This window comes from Gigantopelta aegis, chromosome 7, assembly GCF_016097555.1.
Source record: "Gigantopelta aegis isolate Gae_Host chromosome 7, Gae_host_genome, whole genome shotgun sequence".
In the NCBI taxonomy this organism is placed as follows: domain Eukaryota; kingdom Metazoa; phylum Mollusca; class Gastropoda; order Neomphalida; family Peltospiridae; genus Gigantopelta; species Gigantopelta aegis.
The window spans coordinates 43,244,230-43,263,044 of record NC_054705.1 but is presented as its reverse complement, the minus strand read 5'-3'; the positions used below and the strand labels follow the sequence as shown (position 1 = coordinate 43,263,044).

General features: G+C 37.9%; 2 protein-coding genes across 4 annotated transcripts in view; one reads left to right on the top strand and one right to left on the bottom strand.

The window, feature by feature from the left end:
* Positions 1 to 7,123: 7,123 nt before the first annotated feature.
* LOC121376824 (protein cueball-like) overlaps positions 7,124 to 18,815 on the top strand; it is a 30,104-nt gene continuing 18,412 nt past the window's right edge. For 2 of the 3 annotated variants that reach the window (XM_041504601.1, XM_041504599.1), the window contains exon 1: positions 7,144 to 7,225. The gene's annotated coding sequence lies outside the window, so the exon portion shown is untranslated. Of the gene's footprint in view, positions 7,318 to 18,815 lie in introns of all 3 variants that reach the window. The other variant, XM_041504600.1, reaches the window with a different exon arrangement.
* Positions 14,901 to 17,033, bottom strand: LOC121378097. The gene is made up of 3 exons (XM_041506196.1): positions 17,016 to 17,033; positions 15,780 to 15,982; positions 14,901 to 15,453 (listed from the first exon to the last, which is right to left on the bottom strand). Exons 1-3 carry the CDS (start codon positions 17,031 to 17,033, stop codon positions 14,901 to 14,903), a joined length of 774 nt encoding a protein of 257 aa, XP_041362130.1.

Genomic DNA, 18,815 nt, shown 5'->3' with positions numbered 1-18,815 from the left:
TTCTAGGAGCATACGGCATGTACGGAAAACGTTCGGGAAGCATGCGTCTAATTCTTGATGCATTCGGAATGAAAATTTGGAGGTGCTGGGTTCCGTATGCTTTCCGAACACCCCGAATGGACCTAGAACATGACGAATGCTTTCCGAACGTTTTCAGTATCCATTCGGAATGAGTTCGGTCCATTCTAGGTCGATTCGCCGTGTTCGGAAAGCATTCGGAAAGCATACGGAAAGCGATCGGACAGGAAACCTTTCGAAGTCAACATGCGGGAAGTATTCGGTCTATTCTAAAAGCATTCTGAAACCATACTGAAAACATTCGGAAAACAAACGGAAAGCATTCGGTGATACATTGGGGAAAACACATTCGGAGGGACATTCGGCCAGTTTAAAAAATCACACCACTTTCGTATACGGAAAACAAACGGAAGCTTATTCGGGCCAGTGTGATCGCCCCATTACTATGTTAAATAAATGTATAAATTAACGAATATTTTCAATGTTAAAAATATTAATCTTTCTTACAAATTAATTTTAATGAAATCTGTCTTATCGTTTGTTATCGCGGCGATAACTTCGCTAAAAATGACATCTGACCTTGTCACGTGATAACACAAACACACATGGTTGGACTATACCAATTAAAATCTCATAGGCGACCATGTTAACGTTTGTGAAAACACTATATATCAACCAAACTATGACCCGTAAATATCAGTACTACAACCCCTACCTCAGAGTATTAACTGCAGAAAATGGTACCTTTCATGGCTTATTTTCGGTATAACCAGATGTTTCTACAACACCCCTAGTTTCGCACAACATTTGAGTACTTTCTTTTACAGGTACCCCACACATGTTCCAAGCACAAGGCTACTTGACACGGTGGTTCTACATCAAATAAAATTGCATACATTTTTAGCCCAGATGAAACTAATTTTTTTTACAACCAACACACTCACATTTATAACCAATCACAGGACTTGTGGTGTTAACTTCTCTATCAAAAGTTCCAAGCACCTCGAACGGAAATTAATTGGTATAGTGCAACCACATGGCGATCCCCTATCTGGGATAACTGGCTTTCGGCATTTAGAAGTTTATTGTCATCAATAAAAACCGCTATTGTTTTGGAATAAAGGCAAGTTTTGTTAAGATTCTGCAAAATTACACCTATTGAACATAGTTACAGCCATTTTAAGTATTAAAATATGCAATATCGATCTGACGATCGTACGATTAGCAGACAGCTGAGTTCTACTCGTGAAAACCGTATGAAGTGTTTCAATACTATTTTGTAAGCCTTCATTACGAGATTAGGCCTAAAACAATAAATAATAATAATAATAAATACTATTGTGTATTTCTGAAATTGTACCAAACAAGTCGGTTGTTTTGTTTTGTCCATTTGCTTATGATTTACAAAAACCCACCCTAAAACGTTTAAATAAAAATAAATTATTTTTCTCTTTTCTTTTAAAGAACTTTGTGGGGCTACCAATTTGCACTAAGGGCTACTATATTTTATAACCTGGTAGCCCGGTGGCCTTCCACTGAAAAAAATTAAGGTCAAGGCCTGCTAACCAAGACACCACCGAGGCCGGTACCGGGCTGTGAACCCTGTACCTACCAGCCTTATGTCCGATGGCCTAACCAAGACACCACCGAGGTCGGTACCGGGCTGTGAACCCAGTACCTACCAGCCTTATGTCCGATGACTTAACCAAGACACCACCGAGGCCGGTACCGGGCTGTGAACCCAGTACCTACCAGCCTTATGTCCGATGGCCTAACCAAGACACCACCGAGGCCGGTACCGGGCTGTGAACCCAGTACCTACCAGCCTTATGTCCGATGGCCTAACCAAGACACCACCGAGGCCGGTACCTGTAATTCTTTACAAGGATGACTTTTATATTTGGTATGACTGTTCAGTAAGCAACTCTTTCAATCGCACACTACTCTGACATCTGACATCTAACATCTGACCTCAGGTTTATAGTTGCTTACAACATTCAAATCCTTTTGTGGATTGCATTAACATTCGGTATGCAGTTTCACAATGTCATGTTCTTTAAACTGTACGGTTTTCTAGTTTATAAATGTGACACCAGAGCAAGGTAGAAATAAATGTGTTAGCCAATGTGAGCTAATCTAGCTCAGTGGGTAGAGCGCTCGCTTAAAGTTTCCTGATCGTAGGATCGAAACACTCGACGTAGACCCATTATCTTGATTGAGTTTTTTCTCATCCCACCTAGTACCCCACGACTGGTATATCAAATATCATGGTATGTGTTGTCTCGTCTGTGTGAAAGAGCATATAAACTATTCTGTGCTAGTAACTGGAACATACAGCTGATTTCGTTTCAGACTATATGTCAGAATTATCAAATGGCCATTAAGACATCAGTGTGCTCTAGTGGTGTCGTTAAAGAAACCAAACACTTTTTTTTCTCTTTTTTTTCACAGTTGTTTAAAACAGTTGAAGATGTATTTATGTAATGTGCTATACTTGAAACCGTTTCAAACTGTGCTATAGAATGTATAGCAAGTTAAAGGAATTTATAGTGTTTGATTAATGTTTCATATTTGTTCTAATTAAAAAGTAATAATAAATAAATAAACAAACACACTTTCTAGCACGTAAATGGTTTCAGTTATGAATTTCCTAGATTATATTGTAATTATGTATTATCTATTAAATGAAATATAGTCTTGTATATCGTTATAGGAATCGCATGTTGAACTACTGTTCCATATTGTTAAACCTGCTAACAGTTGCGTGGATTCATTCATGTTTTCTCTGTCCAGCATCGGATTTGACTTTCTTGTTTAAGTAGATATTTCAACAAACAACAAGCGAAGATTAGGTTAAAACGATTTACGATTTTTGTTCTTATACTTGTCAAGTTGTGTGTTCAAGTGTTTTAGTTTTGTAGATTGTTTAAATAAACAAATATCTTTTTATACGCCAGTCTATAATGGGTCCTATTATGGTATGGCGTAGTCCGTCCATCTGTCTGTCTGTCCATCCGTCCATCCGTCCATCCGTCTGCTAACTTTTTCTTGTCCGGACCATATCTTGCATATAGATACATACAGGACTTTCAAACATCACATGTAGGAACAATTTCGGATGGCGGTGTATTGCGTACTATTACTAGGTCACTGTGACCTACTTTTCTTGGTCTACTGCACATAACACTAAATCCTTGTCTGGACCATATCTTGCACACAGATGCATACAGGACCATCAGACCTCACATGTAGGAACAACATGGGATGGTGGTGTGTCATATACAATTACTAGGTCACTGTGACCTACGTTTCATAGTTTACTGCACATAACAGTAAATTCTTGTCCGGATCATATCTTGCATACAGGACCATCAAACCTTACAGGTAACATCAACTTGGGATGGCGGTGTTTTTCGTACTATTACTAGGTGACTGTGACCTACCTGTCACGGTCTACTGCACATAACAGTAAATCTTTGTCCGGACCATATCTTGAATACAGATGTATACAGGACCATCAAACCTCACATGTAGCAACAACTTGGGATGGTGGTGTGTCACATACAATTACTAGGTAACTGTGATACAAATAAAGCTAATAATTTGTCTATATTCTGAACATCATAGGAAAATCTTGCTTAGCCTTTGAAGAAGTCAGGACTTCATTAATCAGACAGCACCTTCTCCAATGGATACAGTAGTTTGACCAATAGAAACTGTTCATCTATCCCACTGCAAAACATTCACATAATTAGAATTGAATCATACCTGGTGTAACATATTCATTAATATCTATAGTCTCCATCAAACTCTTGACGGGCATATCATGTACCTCACCGGTACTCTTGTTGTAGAATGTTGTTAGTCCTCTGCCAGTTCAACCAGAGGGATCTATAGGTTTCACCTCCAACATTCTGTCTGTCTCCCCGTTCATCCGACTGTCCATCTGTCTGTCCCAAATATAGTTTTCCAGATGGGTCTTTTGTTGGGGTTTTTAGCTCAAATTTGGTGTATAGTTTTATCATGTACTGTTACATATCAAGTTTAACTGTCATGGCGATTTACCCATTTTTACAGGGTTATGGCCCTATAACTTGGGAGATATGCGAAAATGTTTTTTTCTGAATTTTTTTTTTTCTTTTTTTTTTTCTGATTTTTAATATAGTCTACTCCAAATTTGGATGATATTGTGACACATTTGGCCCAAAGAGGCGAGACGTAGCCCAGTGGTAAAGCGCTCGTTTGATGCGCGGTCGGTATGGGATCGATCCCCGTCGGTGGACCCATTGGCTTATATCTCGCTCCAGCCAGTGCACCGCGACTGGTATATCAAAGGCCGTCGAATGTGCTATCCTGTCTATGGGATGGTGTATATAAAAGATCCCTTGCTGCTAATCGAAAAGAGTAGCCCAAGAAGTGGCGACAGCGGGTTTCCTCTCTCAATATCTGTGTGGTTCTTAACTATATGTCTGACGCCATATAACCGTAAATAACGTGTTGAGTGCGTCGTTAAATAAAACATTTCCTTCCTTCCACTGGTCCAAAAGCACCAAATAAAGAACATTTGTACTTTAGCTAGGACCACACAATTGTTTTGAGATGCGGCTACCCGATATCAGAGGTCAAAGTCTGGTAAAGATCACATTTAGACTGTCTAAAAAAGTAATTTTAAAGCACTAACTGAGCCCAATCGTACTTTAAGATCATAAAGAATTTATGGAGATGGAGCAGCTCTTTTAAAGGTCAAATTTGTCGCTCCAGCCAGTGCACCACGACTGGTACATCAAAGGTCGTGGTATGTACTATCCTGTCTATGGGGTGGTGTATATAAAAGATCCCTTGCTGCTAATCGAAAAGAGTAGCCCATGAATTGCGACAGCGGGTTTCCTCCCTCAATATCTGTCTGGTACTCCCCACTTTGTAGCAGCAGCGATGGGTTTATATATATATATATATATATATATATATATATATATATATATATATATATATATATATATATATATACTTGTATTTGTGTGCGTGTGTGCCCCACACATTTCTTTGGCAACTCCCTACGACCGTGAATGTACATTGTATTATATATGTGTGAATAAGTGCAGTGCAGTCAATTCATATATATATATATATATATATATATATATATACACACACACACACACACACACACACACACACACACACACACACACACTGAACAGCATTGAAAATGCACCACCAGTTGATGATAACAAATGTGAATGGGGCGTATTTCAGCATAAAATAAATATCAATGAATAAGTACCGTACTACCTTATAGACCATGCATGACGACGAATAACTTACAAAAACGATTGCCTGAACACTCCATGAAACACAACACCAAAACACAACATATTGCATGCATAGCATGAAAAACGTAAATTGAATGTGCAAATCATGCTGATTGGGGCTATAAAAGATGGTCTCTGTAAGCCAGTTTCATTTATGAAGTAGTCTTTGCGGGAACGTTAAACAAGTAATGGCAAGGCTGACAGCTTAGGAACGTGAACGTGCCTTAGGCATGCTTCAAGTCGTCATTTCGAGTAGAGTCATCGCACAGCGGTTTGGTTGCCATCATTCAACAATCACTAGACTTCACAGGAGATACCAGCAGACGGGAACCACCAGGGATCGTCCACGTCCAGGCCAAAGACGAGTTACGACACTACAAGATCTCCATATTGTTCGCCTCCATATTCGTGATCGAACGCTGCCAGCGGCCAAGACTGTACTCGCTTTCAAGGTTGACGAGGGGTTATCAGCGCAGACACTGTGCGTTGCCGTCTTCGCTCTGCTGGGCTGCGTGCTGAACAACCATATGTTGGACCTATCCTGACTGATCGACATCGAAATGGGCGCCGACGTTTGGCAGGAAGGTATCGTCATTGGAGATTACAACGTTGGCATGGTGTGCTATTCTCTGACGAATCACGTTTCCATTTAAGGAATGCTGATGGTCGGCTGCGGGTGTGGCGTAGGCGTGGATAACGTTACCACAATGACTGCCTTGTCCAGACGGATCGATTGGTTGGAGAGAATGTTATGGTATAGGGCGGGATCAGTTATCATCACCGAACAGCACTCCATGTTTGCCGTGGCAGAATGAATGCCATTTACTACCGGGGTAACGTCTGGCAAAATAACGTCATTCCCTTCTTTCATCAGCATCGGGATATCAACATATTTCAGCAAGACAACGCCTGAGTGCACACAGCACGTGTTACAACACAATATCCCTTTTGCTTGAATTGCCAGCACTGTCCCCTGATTTATCGCCAATAGAGTTTTTTGGGACTACCTTGGTCAACGCATCTCACGTTGTTCACAAATGAATAACCTTAGATTTGGAACACATTTGATTTGGAACGCGGGTTGTTTTTTTTTTTTGTTTTTTTTGTTTTTTTTAAAATGCGAAAACTTTATTCTAGTGAATTGTATGGGTGAAAATATTCTTTTGGAGATAGTTTTCAAATGTAAAATATGCTAAACCATTGTTTAGTCTTTGGATGTATCAAAGCTGCAGTTTTTCCGAACTTTAAACAAACTGACAATCACAGGGTTTGCATGGAAGTGGTTCTTAAACAGAACCCGTGCGTAATGGAAAGGACACTCACGATGGGATAGGATCTGCAGTGACCACTTCACCCCTGGGGATTACGACAATTATTTAAGGTGGTCGATAAGTATGACACCTATTTTTATTTATTTATTTATTTATTTAAAATCCCAATATAAAATCCTATCTACACCAGTGGAAGGTACCAAGCTCTAACCCTCCCACTCGAAATGCTGGCTACGGGCCTGATGTCTGTCTTCACCCCATCCCCCACCCCCATCCCTCACACCCCTGGATCCATGTCTGGATTTGGCATTCCTTTTTTTCTATTATAGTTATCTTTTTGTCGTTTAATCTCCGTTTGGTAGTTTGGTGAAAAAAACTAAAAAAATAAATAAAAAAACCACCCCGAAAAACTAAACAAACATACATCAAGTGCTAATACACAAACGGTGAAATGAAATAATTTTTTAACCATTTGCTAGTAACATTTTCAATATGTGTGCCAACTCAACAAAGGAGGAAACGTAAAAGAGAAAGAAGGAAGTAGGATTTTGAAGACATTTCTGAGTTGTCGCTTGGCTTAATTTCAAACACCGACAGTTCACCTATAAGATTGTATTAGAAGAAGTTTGTATTTTTGAACGAATGGCGTTTCTTTAGCAGGGTTGAAAATTAACATGAGAACCATGGTCGCTAGCGGGGATAGTCGTATTCTCGCGGTATGGGTTTTGGCGCGGATTAGCAACAAATTGAACAATCGCGCGTAGCGTAAAAATAACTATGTTTTTCTTGTTATTACTGACAGAGATATAACCTAATGTATATATATATATATATATCATTAAAATATAAATATTAAATTCAATATATAGTGAGATTTTTAGTTTTAGTTTACTTGTGCATACTGTCCTAATCTTTTTGAAGCGGAACATCCAGATCACTGGCATGCGCCCCCCCCCCCCCCCCACACACACACACGTTTAAGATATCTTTCTTTATATTTGCTTTATAATAATGTAAAAGTGTAAATATAAAAGTACCCCCCCCCCCCCCCTCCTTTTGGCACCTTCCTACGCCACAGATCATTTGTGAATGACCAATATTAATAAAACTACTGTCCGAACCAAATTGTTAACAACTATTGTCCGAACCAAATTGTTAACAACTACAAAATAACTCTCCTACCTTTAATTGCCGTTAGATTTCCCCCAAAGCTTGTCCAGACACAAATTGCAAAAAACCACTACAAATATACAGATTCCACACACGAGTCTGCAACGATGTCGCCGATATTGTCTTTGCTGAGATTGCATAGAGAAAAATACATGCAGTTTTCTGCCGTCTGCCATGTTGCTTGTTTATGGAATACTCTTCAAGAGGGGTGAAAGCCTCCAAAGTATGTGACACAATTAATATGAAATCGATGATCTCTAGTGGTATCATTAAAATAATAATAATAATAATAATAACAAAAAACAAAAAAAATATGACGTCATCACGTTTGCTTTTATATCATAACATGTTATGACGCTGTTAGATTAAGTCCTATCATTTCACCCCTCTTGAAGAATATTCCATAAAAAGTCAAAATGGCAGCTGATACAAAATTACATGCTTTTTTCCCAATGCGCTCTCAGCGAAGTCGATATAGATGACATGGTTAGCATCTGGTATGTGGTATCTGTGTCATTGTAATGGGTTTTTCAAGATTTGTGTCTGGATAAACTTTGGAGGAAATCTAACGGCAATTAAAGGTAGGAGAGTAATTTTTTGTAGTTGTTAACAATTTGGTTCCAACAATACAATAAATTACTCTCCTACCTTTAATTACTGTTACATTTCCCCCAAATTTTATCCAGACACAATTTGTGAGAAAAAAAACATTACAGTGACACAGATTCCACATACGAGACTGTAACGATGTCGCCAGTATCGACTTCGCCGAGGTAGCATAGGGCAAAATACATGCAGTTTTCTGCCGTCTGCCATTTTGTTTTTGTATGGAATTCTATTCAAGAGGGGTGAAAGCCTCCAAAGTATGTGACATAATTAATATAAAATCAATTATCTCTAGTGGTATCTTAAAACAAACAAAAAATAGTAATACAAAAAATTAGTATGACGTCATCACGTTTGCTTTTATAACATGTTAAGACGTTGTTACATTAAATCATATCCTTACACCCCTCTTGGAGAATATTCCATAAAAAGTCAAAATGGCAGCCAGCACAAAATTACATGCTTTTTGCCCAATGTGATCTCAGCGAAGTTGATATAACTGACATGGTTATCATCTAGTATGTGGAATCTATGTCATTGCAATGGGTTTTTTCAAGTTTTCTGTCTGGACAAAATGTGGGTAAAATCAAACGAAAAATAAAGGTAGGAGAGCAATTTATTGTAGTTGTTAACAATTTGGTTCGGACAGTAACTCCAAACAACTGGAAACGATGTGTGGTGGTCCATAAATTCCATATTAATAATACACATAAATATAACACCATTAAAATAAATTTTAACCCTATCGTCACATGTAAACCATATAGCCCCATTTAGCCCAGTGCAAACAGTCACTATTTGTACATTGATAGAGTGAGGGTATCTTCAACGTCCCTAACTGCGTTATGCTTCCAACTCCGTTCACTTTGTTTTCTCGAGCACTGTTCGCGCAATTAACATCCGATTTGCTGTTGTCTGCTTGTCATTCATTTGTGAGGTTTTTCTTCACAGTTCTAGAACATTTTCATTAACAATAACGTTCAAACAAGTATCTAAATACAAAACTTTACAAACCCCAAAACCATTAATTTTACTAAGTCGTTTGTTGTTTATTCCTTAAAATTACCGATATCGGGTCCACATGACTTGTAGAAATTGACTTAAAATGGAGGAAGATAAATTAACATTTTGTGCGTGTGATATGACCCACACGTGCCAGATCAACAAAGCCAAATCATTTTATTTGTATGCTTTTTAAGCCCGTTGATGTTAGAATTTGTTTTCAATTATTATATTCGATCTGCAAAAGGTATGCTACATTTGTGTGCCTCTACTTTAGTGAATAGTATTCATAATCCATTCATAACAATTGTAAATAATTTTGAGTATATAAATTGTGTTAATTAAGAATCAATACATTAAAAAAATTATATTTTAAAAACTATTCACTATCAGTATTGACATCAAGTGTTAGCGTTGGGTGTTGGTAAAACGCGGACCGTACGATACTTTTTACAAACGCAAACGCATGAATTTGTTTTACGTCCACATTGTTGAATTTTTTTTACGTTAATTGATTGCAGTCTATTTGGTTTCACGTATCGTAGCTGAAAAATGTAGAATAGTATTTCCATAAATATCGTATTCATGTTTTTGTTCTTAGGTAACGCAGTTTGGGATGTCGATAGTAAATTTGACAGACCTTCGAATATTTTTCTTAATTTTTGTTTCTTGATTATTACTATTATTCAAAACAATGTCCACTACACATTTCATGTTGAATGGATATTATTTTAAGATGTAATAATTATATGCACTTGAATGTCCTTTAATCCTGACCCATAATAATCGCAGTGCATGTTACATTGTAAAATAAGGACAGGGGACTCATTCGGACGTCCATAGAAATATATCGACGTAGTGGTGATCTAATTGCCTTGTGTTTACTTCAGTAGTAGCAGACGGCAATGTCTCGTGCGCAGGCCGACCAACTCTCCGGAATTTTCATCACGTACTCGGAATTCCGGAATTGATGCCAAATATCCGGAATTTTTTCAAATTCACTCCAAAAAAAATTCTAAGCAACTAATTCTTATTACATTCTTAGAATTAAATATCTTTATCACTCATTTCAATCTGAGCTCTGTTTTGTCTAGTTTTGTGCCATTATCAAGGATGCGGGCTTATGTCTATTTCCAACAGCCGACCAATGAAAATGTCGAATAAACTGAAGCCATATATGAACATTTTCTTTCTTATTTTGTTATACTCGAATAGTTTATGTATTCATTTTAAAGATATTTTAAATATCATAGAATTATTTTCCTACGGGGCAGGCATCGGTTCTGTGGCGATGTATGCAGTTTTGCCACCGTGGATGAAAGCATAACAGAACAACGCTACGTTCGTACAAAAACAAAAAGAAAAAAACCGAACCGACAGTTGTGGGTTTCACATGCAACATGTGACTAAATAATATTTGGCAACCACTAATCTATTATATGGCGCATCCATGACATTAATATACCTACCGATATTATTTTATTCAAGGAAGTTAAATATTAACGCGATTTGTTTTTCCCTTTTCTGTACAATGGCTCCCCAAAAGTGTTACTGCATGTAATAGTAATTTAAGCGTAATGCAAAACGGCAGCCAGTCTTAATGTGGGTAGCAGCCGTTTCATCCCCAAACCAGTTCGCCACAAATCAGTTCGACCCCACTATATGCATATGATCAAATAGTGCATATGTGGCAATGTACCTACATAAAAATAACATTGGTCCCAACTTTGTTTGTCACTTTATTGCTAATCTGTAGGTGGGAGTCTTAAACTGTAATACAATATTTGCTAATAAAGTGGGGTTTTTGTGAACTTGTTGATGATTTTTGGTGTGTGTAGATGTGGGGTGTGTGTCTTTATGAGGAAGTTCCAATTCACATATAAATAATGGTATACTCATTTGTATTGTCATTTTGCAAATATATGTCAAACATGACATTTTTCGCACTGTTTAAAATTACTTTGATGAAAATGACATTTTCAAGCGCATTAAATAATTGTTTTTGAAAAGGGCGTTCGCGCACATAAAAATGAAAATATCAGAAAATTCCGAAAAAAATATTTCCATTAGGTTGGTCGCCCTGCGTGCGGCAGGTGAGTAAAAGGAAGGATGTTTGTGTATGTTCAAAAAGGGCCTTACGGAAAATAGTACTTTTAGTTACATTGTATAATTTGTATTTTAATTGTTTATACTTACCGCTAACTGGCAAATTGTAAACATTACTTTATTCTTATCAATAAAAAATACTTCCGTCAACAAAAACGTCTGCATTTGACGTCATAGTTTTTCTCTGATGACGCACAGTAGCTATTTAAAGATAGCGCGTCGAAATACATACCGCGCCATAATACATACCGAGACCGATACTTAGTAATCTTGCTCTTACTGGCCCTTCTAAAATTAACCTAAACTTAAAGTCGACGACGGTTACTCTTCGCATCCTTGTTTTTCGCTTCGTACACAATAAAAATGGCGATAATTTCTCATACGATATATTTCACGAAAGGTATTTTGTATTTCTTTCGTCTTTTAAAACTTAACTTAATACTTCGTCACAAATTTAATATGGCGTTAGAACAATAGACGACTTCGGAGTTTCGAACTGCTCATGCGAGACATTCCGGAAACAGCCGATCATAAGTCAGTGCATCCTATAGTCCATCCCATCATTCTATAAACCAATCTAATTAAAATTAGCTCCACTATTACATGTGGATCTAACACCAGCCAGTTGGAGCTCATGTTGGAGCTCATGTCCACATGAGCTCCAACTGGCTGGTGTTAGGTCCACATGTAATAGTGGAGCTAATTTTAATTAGATTGTTTATAAACCTGTTTTCTGTAAATAATTTCAGTTTGGTTTAACATAATAAAGAAAAGTAAAAGAGTTTTGGAAATAATCAAAGATACTATTTTTGTGTACAATTTTCAAATCAATCGGCTAAGTAGTAAATTTTATCGTATAAAAAAGGCTTTGTGAGACGGACTAAGCTTAGGCCTATAGAAATGACTTGCTTACGTTTAAATAGCCCGAGTACTCTGACTGTAAGAGAGCTAGACGGACATTTGGACATAAATACGCTCTCATTACAGTCAGAGACCAACCTATGCATTTTTTTGGCAATTCCTGACAACCAAAAAGTTGGCAAAGATTCCCGCTCTAATACCACACCAATCCTATGTTTGACGTCAAATACCTTTACATCGATCATTTTCGAGTTAACTGATAAAAACAAATACACATATTAATCACTAATACACATACTACAGAAAGAAATCCGACAGCACCCACATTCAGCTACGCTTCGATAAACTCCGGACAGCAGAATTCTAATTTCGCCAACCTATATCGTGACGTTGCGTCACATGATCGCCCACTCAGCCATTCCGTCTACTAGGCGGAATAGCCCAGTGGGCGATCACGTGATCTACATATGGTTAAGGGCCACACAGATATTGAGAGAGGAAACCCGCTGTCGCCACTTCATGGGCTACTCTTTTCGATTAGCAGCAATGGATCTTTTATATGCACCATCCCACAGACAAGGTAGTACATACCACGGCCTTTGATATACCAGTCGTGGTGCACTGGCTGAGAACAAATAGGAATGCTTTAGACAATTAATTTGTAAAGTGTATAATCTAACAGTAGACAGTGGAGACAAAGTACGAAATGTTCTACCTAAGAAATTGAAAGATCCATAAGTAGTGTTCGCGGATGAGCCGGCTTGTGTCATGTCATTACCATACAAAGCAAGCTTACATGTATCACTCTAGACCTTCCATCACCTTCAGAAGTGGATGGACTCGTATGGATGAATAACCTACGAATGCCATCTGATTTTGCTTCCAGTTTGTGTTAAAGCATTAGAAAGGTTGCTGCTGTTGTTAAATAACCCTTTCATTAAATACCCATACATGTTAAAAGCCTCATAACATTTGATGTGAACAAAAATCAAAAACAAAGTATGCATTATTAAATAGACTACGTTGTGGACGATATATTCCACCCATTGCAAATAGTTATAATATGACGGCCATCTTGAATCATACTACACATATGTTGAACTCATTTGTATTGTATGCTGCGATACATTCTTGTATTTATGGCAGCAAGTAATGCCCTTCATACGACTTGGATGTTGATTCTATGTCAAATGGCCACCGTCATCTTGTTTTTCTTCTGTTTGACAAAACTAAATTTTCAAAGTTGAAAATGGGCAGAATTTTGAAAATAGCAATTAGTAAAAACGTTAATAGAATAAATAAAAGAAAAAGGTTGCAAGCCAAAAATAAAACAGAATTGACTGCTCGGCCGAATATTTATATAATTTGGAGCATTTTAGAAGGACAGTCCAAAATTAAATAAGAGAAAGAAGAGAGGATCGGACTATTTAATAATATTACAAAAAAGAACTAATTTCGACATAAAATTTTGAACGCAGATTTAAACGTTTAAAGTCCGATCGAGATGTCCACGCGAGTGGCCTCGTTAAGGCCGTTTGGGTGCACAGCTTAAAGGGACGAGATGAGTTGCATCCCGTCAAGAAAAGCCCTAGATTGACAGTCGATAGACGTTGAAGGTGTAGTGCTGTGCTGAAATACAGATCTTGAGAAGCCGGATCCGTCTGAACGAGTAGAGTATCAGACTAGGGTATAGTCCAGTCGTCATGGGTTGGTATAGTGGTGCGGACGGGCCCGACTCCGGAGGATACGAGATGGTATCATTATAAAGCAATGTAAAGTCTAGAAAAAGAGTAGTAGGGGCCGACCCCGCTTCCTATTTCTTCTTAGAGTGGGGCGGTCAATCTTCCAGTGCTGGTAGGACAGGCTCGGACATGTAGAGACTAAACGCGAACAACCGTGGCGTTATGCAGAATGGTCGTCATACGAGTCACGAAAAAAACAAGTCAACAAAGTCAGACGGAGAAATGACGTGGAGGCGAGGAATCTCGCTGAAAAAGAACTATAAAACGTAATTTCTCCGATGGCCAACTTTTTTTTTCTTTTTTTTTTTTTCTTCTTTTTTTTTGATTCAGCATACCAAAAATAGGTTATGTTGGACCAAAACCTTAAAAAATGCCTGCACATGTCATATTTCTCGAAAAGGGACCTGACTATGGCTATCGAAGTGTCATCCGTTGACCTGTTTCGGTGAGGGACCTGTTTCAGTGGTTGCGTCGTTTGTGCGCAACAGTACGCACATTTGAAACTTTTTAACGTCATTGACTTGGAGGAAGCAACACATGTCTGTCACATTCATAGAAATCTTCGTAAAAATAAAGTTAAAACGAGTAAAGAAAGCAAGATAGAATTGACTTACTTACTTAATAATTTTCGTGTGCGGTCACATATAAGGCCGACACTAAAGACCGTGAATGTTGTCTGTCTGTTGCAAGCTTCGTCACCTGGCCCCAACTCCACCCAAGAGCCTTCATCTCCCGCTCCACCGATCTTCTCCAGGTCTTCTTGGGTCTCCCCCTCACTCTCTTCCCACCAGGGGTCCAGCGCATGGCCACTCTTAGGATGGATGTCGGTGGCATTTTGCAGACGTGTCCAATCCATTTCCACCTGCGGCGTTTAACCTGGAGAGAGACGGGCTGCATGCCTGTCCTTTCATGGAGTTCCTTGTTGGTGATTTTTTTTTTAACCAGTAGATGCACAGAATCCTCCTGGGGCACTTGTTCTGGAAAACTTCCAGGATCTGACAGATGCCTTTGGTGACCTTCCATGATTCCACTTCATATAGCAGCACACTCAGGACGTTGCTCTTGAACAGGCGAATCGTGGTTCTGTTGCTGATCTTGTTGGTCTTCCAGATGTTCTTCAGTGCCGCAAAAGCCCCTCTTGCCTTGCTGATCCTTGCCTTGACCTCAGATATAGAGTTTCCATCTGTTGTCACCTTAGCCCCAAGGTAGGTGAACTCGGTCACCTCTTCAATGTCTCTTCCTCCAATCGTGATGGGGTCTGCTGTTTGGTTGTTGTTTCGTAGTGCCTTGGTCTTGTTGGTGTTGATCTTTAATCCAACTGATCCGACATTTTTGGCAAGTACCTCACCTTTTCTTTGGATGTCTCTTTAGCGATGTAACAGAAGAGCTATGTCATCAACAAAGTCTAGATCTTCAAGTATCTCCGCGAAGGTCCATTTGATGCTGCTGTTCTCTCCTTGTACTGTTTCTTTCATGACCCAGTCGATACCATGGCAGAAGAGGAAGGGAGATAGTATGCATCCTTGCTTCACTCCGGTCTTGATTTCAAAATCTTCTGTCAGGTATTGACCGGAAATGACCTGTGACCTGAAATCATTGAAGAGTAGTTTGATGGCATTCACTATCTTGAGTGGGATTCCATAGTGCCGGAGTATATGCCAGAGTGAGAGTCTCTGTGGATGTTGTCGAACGCCTTCTCAAAATCGACGAAGTTTGCGTAGACTGGCGTGTTCCATTCTTGGCACTGCTCCAGGATCTGCCTTAAAGTAAAGATGTGGTCTCCGCATGACCTTCCTTTTCTAAAACCTGCCTGTTCTTTGCACAACAGTGGGTCGATGACTACTGAGATTCTGTCCAGTATGACCCTGCTGTAGACTTTATTCAACTTGACCCACTAATAAAAATAATACCTTTTATGCTATCATTTTCAAAGACTCATTTGAAAGAAAACTTTTCTGAAATCTGTTCTCAGCTGTACTGCTATCTAGTTATTGAAGACACATGATTGTCACGGCGTCTGCTGGCAAAACTCTCTATTCAGATACTCAGAAATATATGGTCTTTATATATTTTAACATAAACATCTTTCTGGATATCAGTTTATATATTCATTAAAACTCAGAATGCAGTTTATATTTATTAACCAAACAATTTTACCATTATAAGCCATTCATTTGCTCAACTTATAACACATTTGCAAGACATCAGACTTATTATGTTTGTTTTCATAAAATGTCTATTAATATTGGTTCGCGACGACTCCATTTTGTAATTTGCCTTTAAAATATTTTTTTTAAAAATTAAAAAACTATAAAGTATTATACGTACATGTTTTGTTGAACAACATACATATTTTGATAAAACACTGAAACATTTTGTGCGGGAAAGTTTTTACTGTAAGCTATATCACTAAATGTTTCATTCACCGAAACAGGTTACGTAGTTGAGAATATTTGCTTGCTGCTGACGCATATTACAGTTTTTGACGCACATGTGGTGAACTTTGCTACATAACGGCCAATTTAGTGCTAATTTGAAGTGTAGAAATACTACTAAAAAGGTACCTATTTGGTTAACAACTCTGTTTAGAAATATTGATATGCTCTAGACCCGAAGGAAGAAAGGAAATGTTTTATTTAACGACGCACTCAACACATTTTATTTACGGTTATATGGCGTCCGACATATGGCTACGGACCACACAGATATATAGAGAAGAAACCCGCTGTCGCCACTTCATGGGCTACTCTTTTTGATAGTACATACCACAGCCTTTGTTACACCAGTTGTGGAGCACTGGCTGGAACAAGAAATAGCCTAATGGGTCCACCGACGGGGATCGATCCAAAACTGACCGCGCATCAAGCGAACGCTTTACCACTGAGCTGCGTCCCGCCCTTCCTTTAGACTTGAATGCTTATGCTGACCGAGCCTGGTTCACCCATGATACATGTACATCTATCTATAGTCCATCCCATCCTCCAAAAGAAATGGCTTTTGAAAATACTTTCAGTTTGTTTGACGTAAGCAGAAAAGTAAAAGTGTTTTGGAATAAAAAAAAAAAAACCCAAAAAACCTACAATTTTTGTGTGCAATTTCAGGGATTTATGCAGGCGTTGTACGGTACTGAACATCGTCACCTTCCCAAAAGCATTACCAATTTCTTGGCTGTAAATTCCCAATTATTCACCAATCTCATATCGAAATCTAATCATCATCAATATATACCATCTAAAAATTAATCTACTTTACCAATTTACTTTTATTCACATCTAAGCTGAACAGACAAAAACGATTTCATGCTGTTTCTAAGTAACACACTGTATATATAATGCAAACGGAAACCAGTCATGTACTGTACATCAAATTAGTTTTGATTGCTGATAATGTTAACATTTTGTAATGAAACTGATCTAAACAATGTATCGATCTTCTTGGGCATTACGTACAAAAAAAATTCTTCGTTATATTTTATTTACATGCAAAAATTAGGATAACACTTAGCATTTAATATATATAAGAGCAACCCCCATTTTTACATTTTTTAATAGTACACTAAATACAGGGCCGTAGCTAGCGGGGGGGGGGGGGAGGGCTATAGAAAAAATTCGGAAAGCATTATAGAAACTTAAAGAAAAGGAGTTTTAGACTAATTAACTACTCAGTTGCCGCACCCCCCCCCCAAACAAAAAATCTTAGCTACTGCCCTGAAATAATACATATTAATTTATTTGGAATAGTTAATGGTATTTGCACTTGGAAATAAACGCATTACAAATTACATGTTAATAATTATTATAGTGATTATAAAGTGCTTTGGGCAGATTGGGGGGGTGGTGTGTTTTTTATACGTTCTAGTATTTTTGGTACAAATTTACAGAAGACACAGAAGTAGGGTTAGTGGCTGGTGGATTTTGAAAATGAATGATCCCACGACTGGTGGATTTTGAATATCACTGATCCCATGGCTATTGGATTTTTAGAAACTGTTACACTGTAACAGTGTAGGCGTATTAACGCAAACTGTGACCAGTCTTTTAAGGTCGCACGTCATGATGTATGTTTCCGAACCTTTTACAGTGTTGTTTTGGTGTGTGTGTGTGTGTGTGTGTGTGTGTGTGTGTGTGTGTGTGTGTTCAAACATTACATAATTAAAATTGCAAGACATTTTTCAAATTCATTATATGATCAAATAACACAAATGTAATAAAAATGCACTAGTCTTTTTTTTTCTTCTTTATCTTAGATCTATATAAATTTGATATTAATTTATGTTAAATATTATTTTCTTTGGTTTGGTATGTCAGTCAGCACTGATATACAAGTACATTTAATTGACACTATATGGTATTGTGAAATGTTATTAACAGTTACTTAATAAGCTAAAACTTTAAATTAGTATTTGTGGCTGACACATCTGAATGTCCTGAACTGTGAACATTGATATTAAATGTAGTTCAAACTGAAACCTTCAGTTTCTCTTCATGTCATCCTAAGTGAATAAGTAAAACTTTTAACAGTTATGTGTGAGTTGAATCAAAGAAATTTAAGAACAGTTGTCTTCATCATATAACTGAAAATCAGAACTATAAAAATAGGTCAATTTTGTAATTTTTTAAATAATATTTAATTAAGAACAATATATTAAAAACAAAATGAATATTCCCAATTATGACTAAACTCGAGCTAATTTTCCCAATTTGATCAGCCATGGGACTCCTGGATAA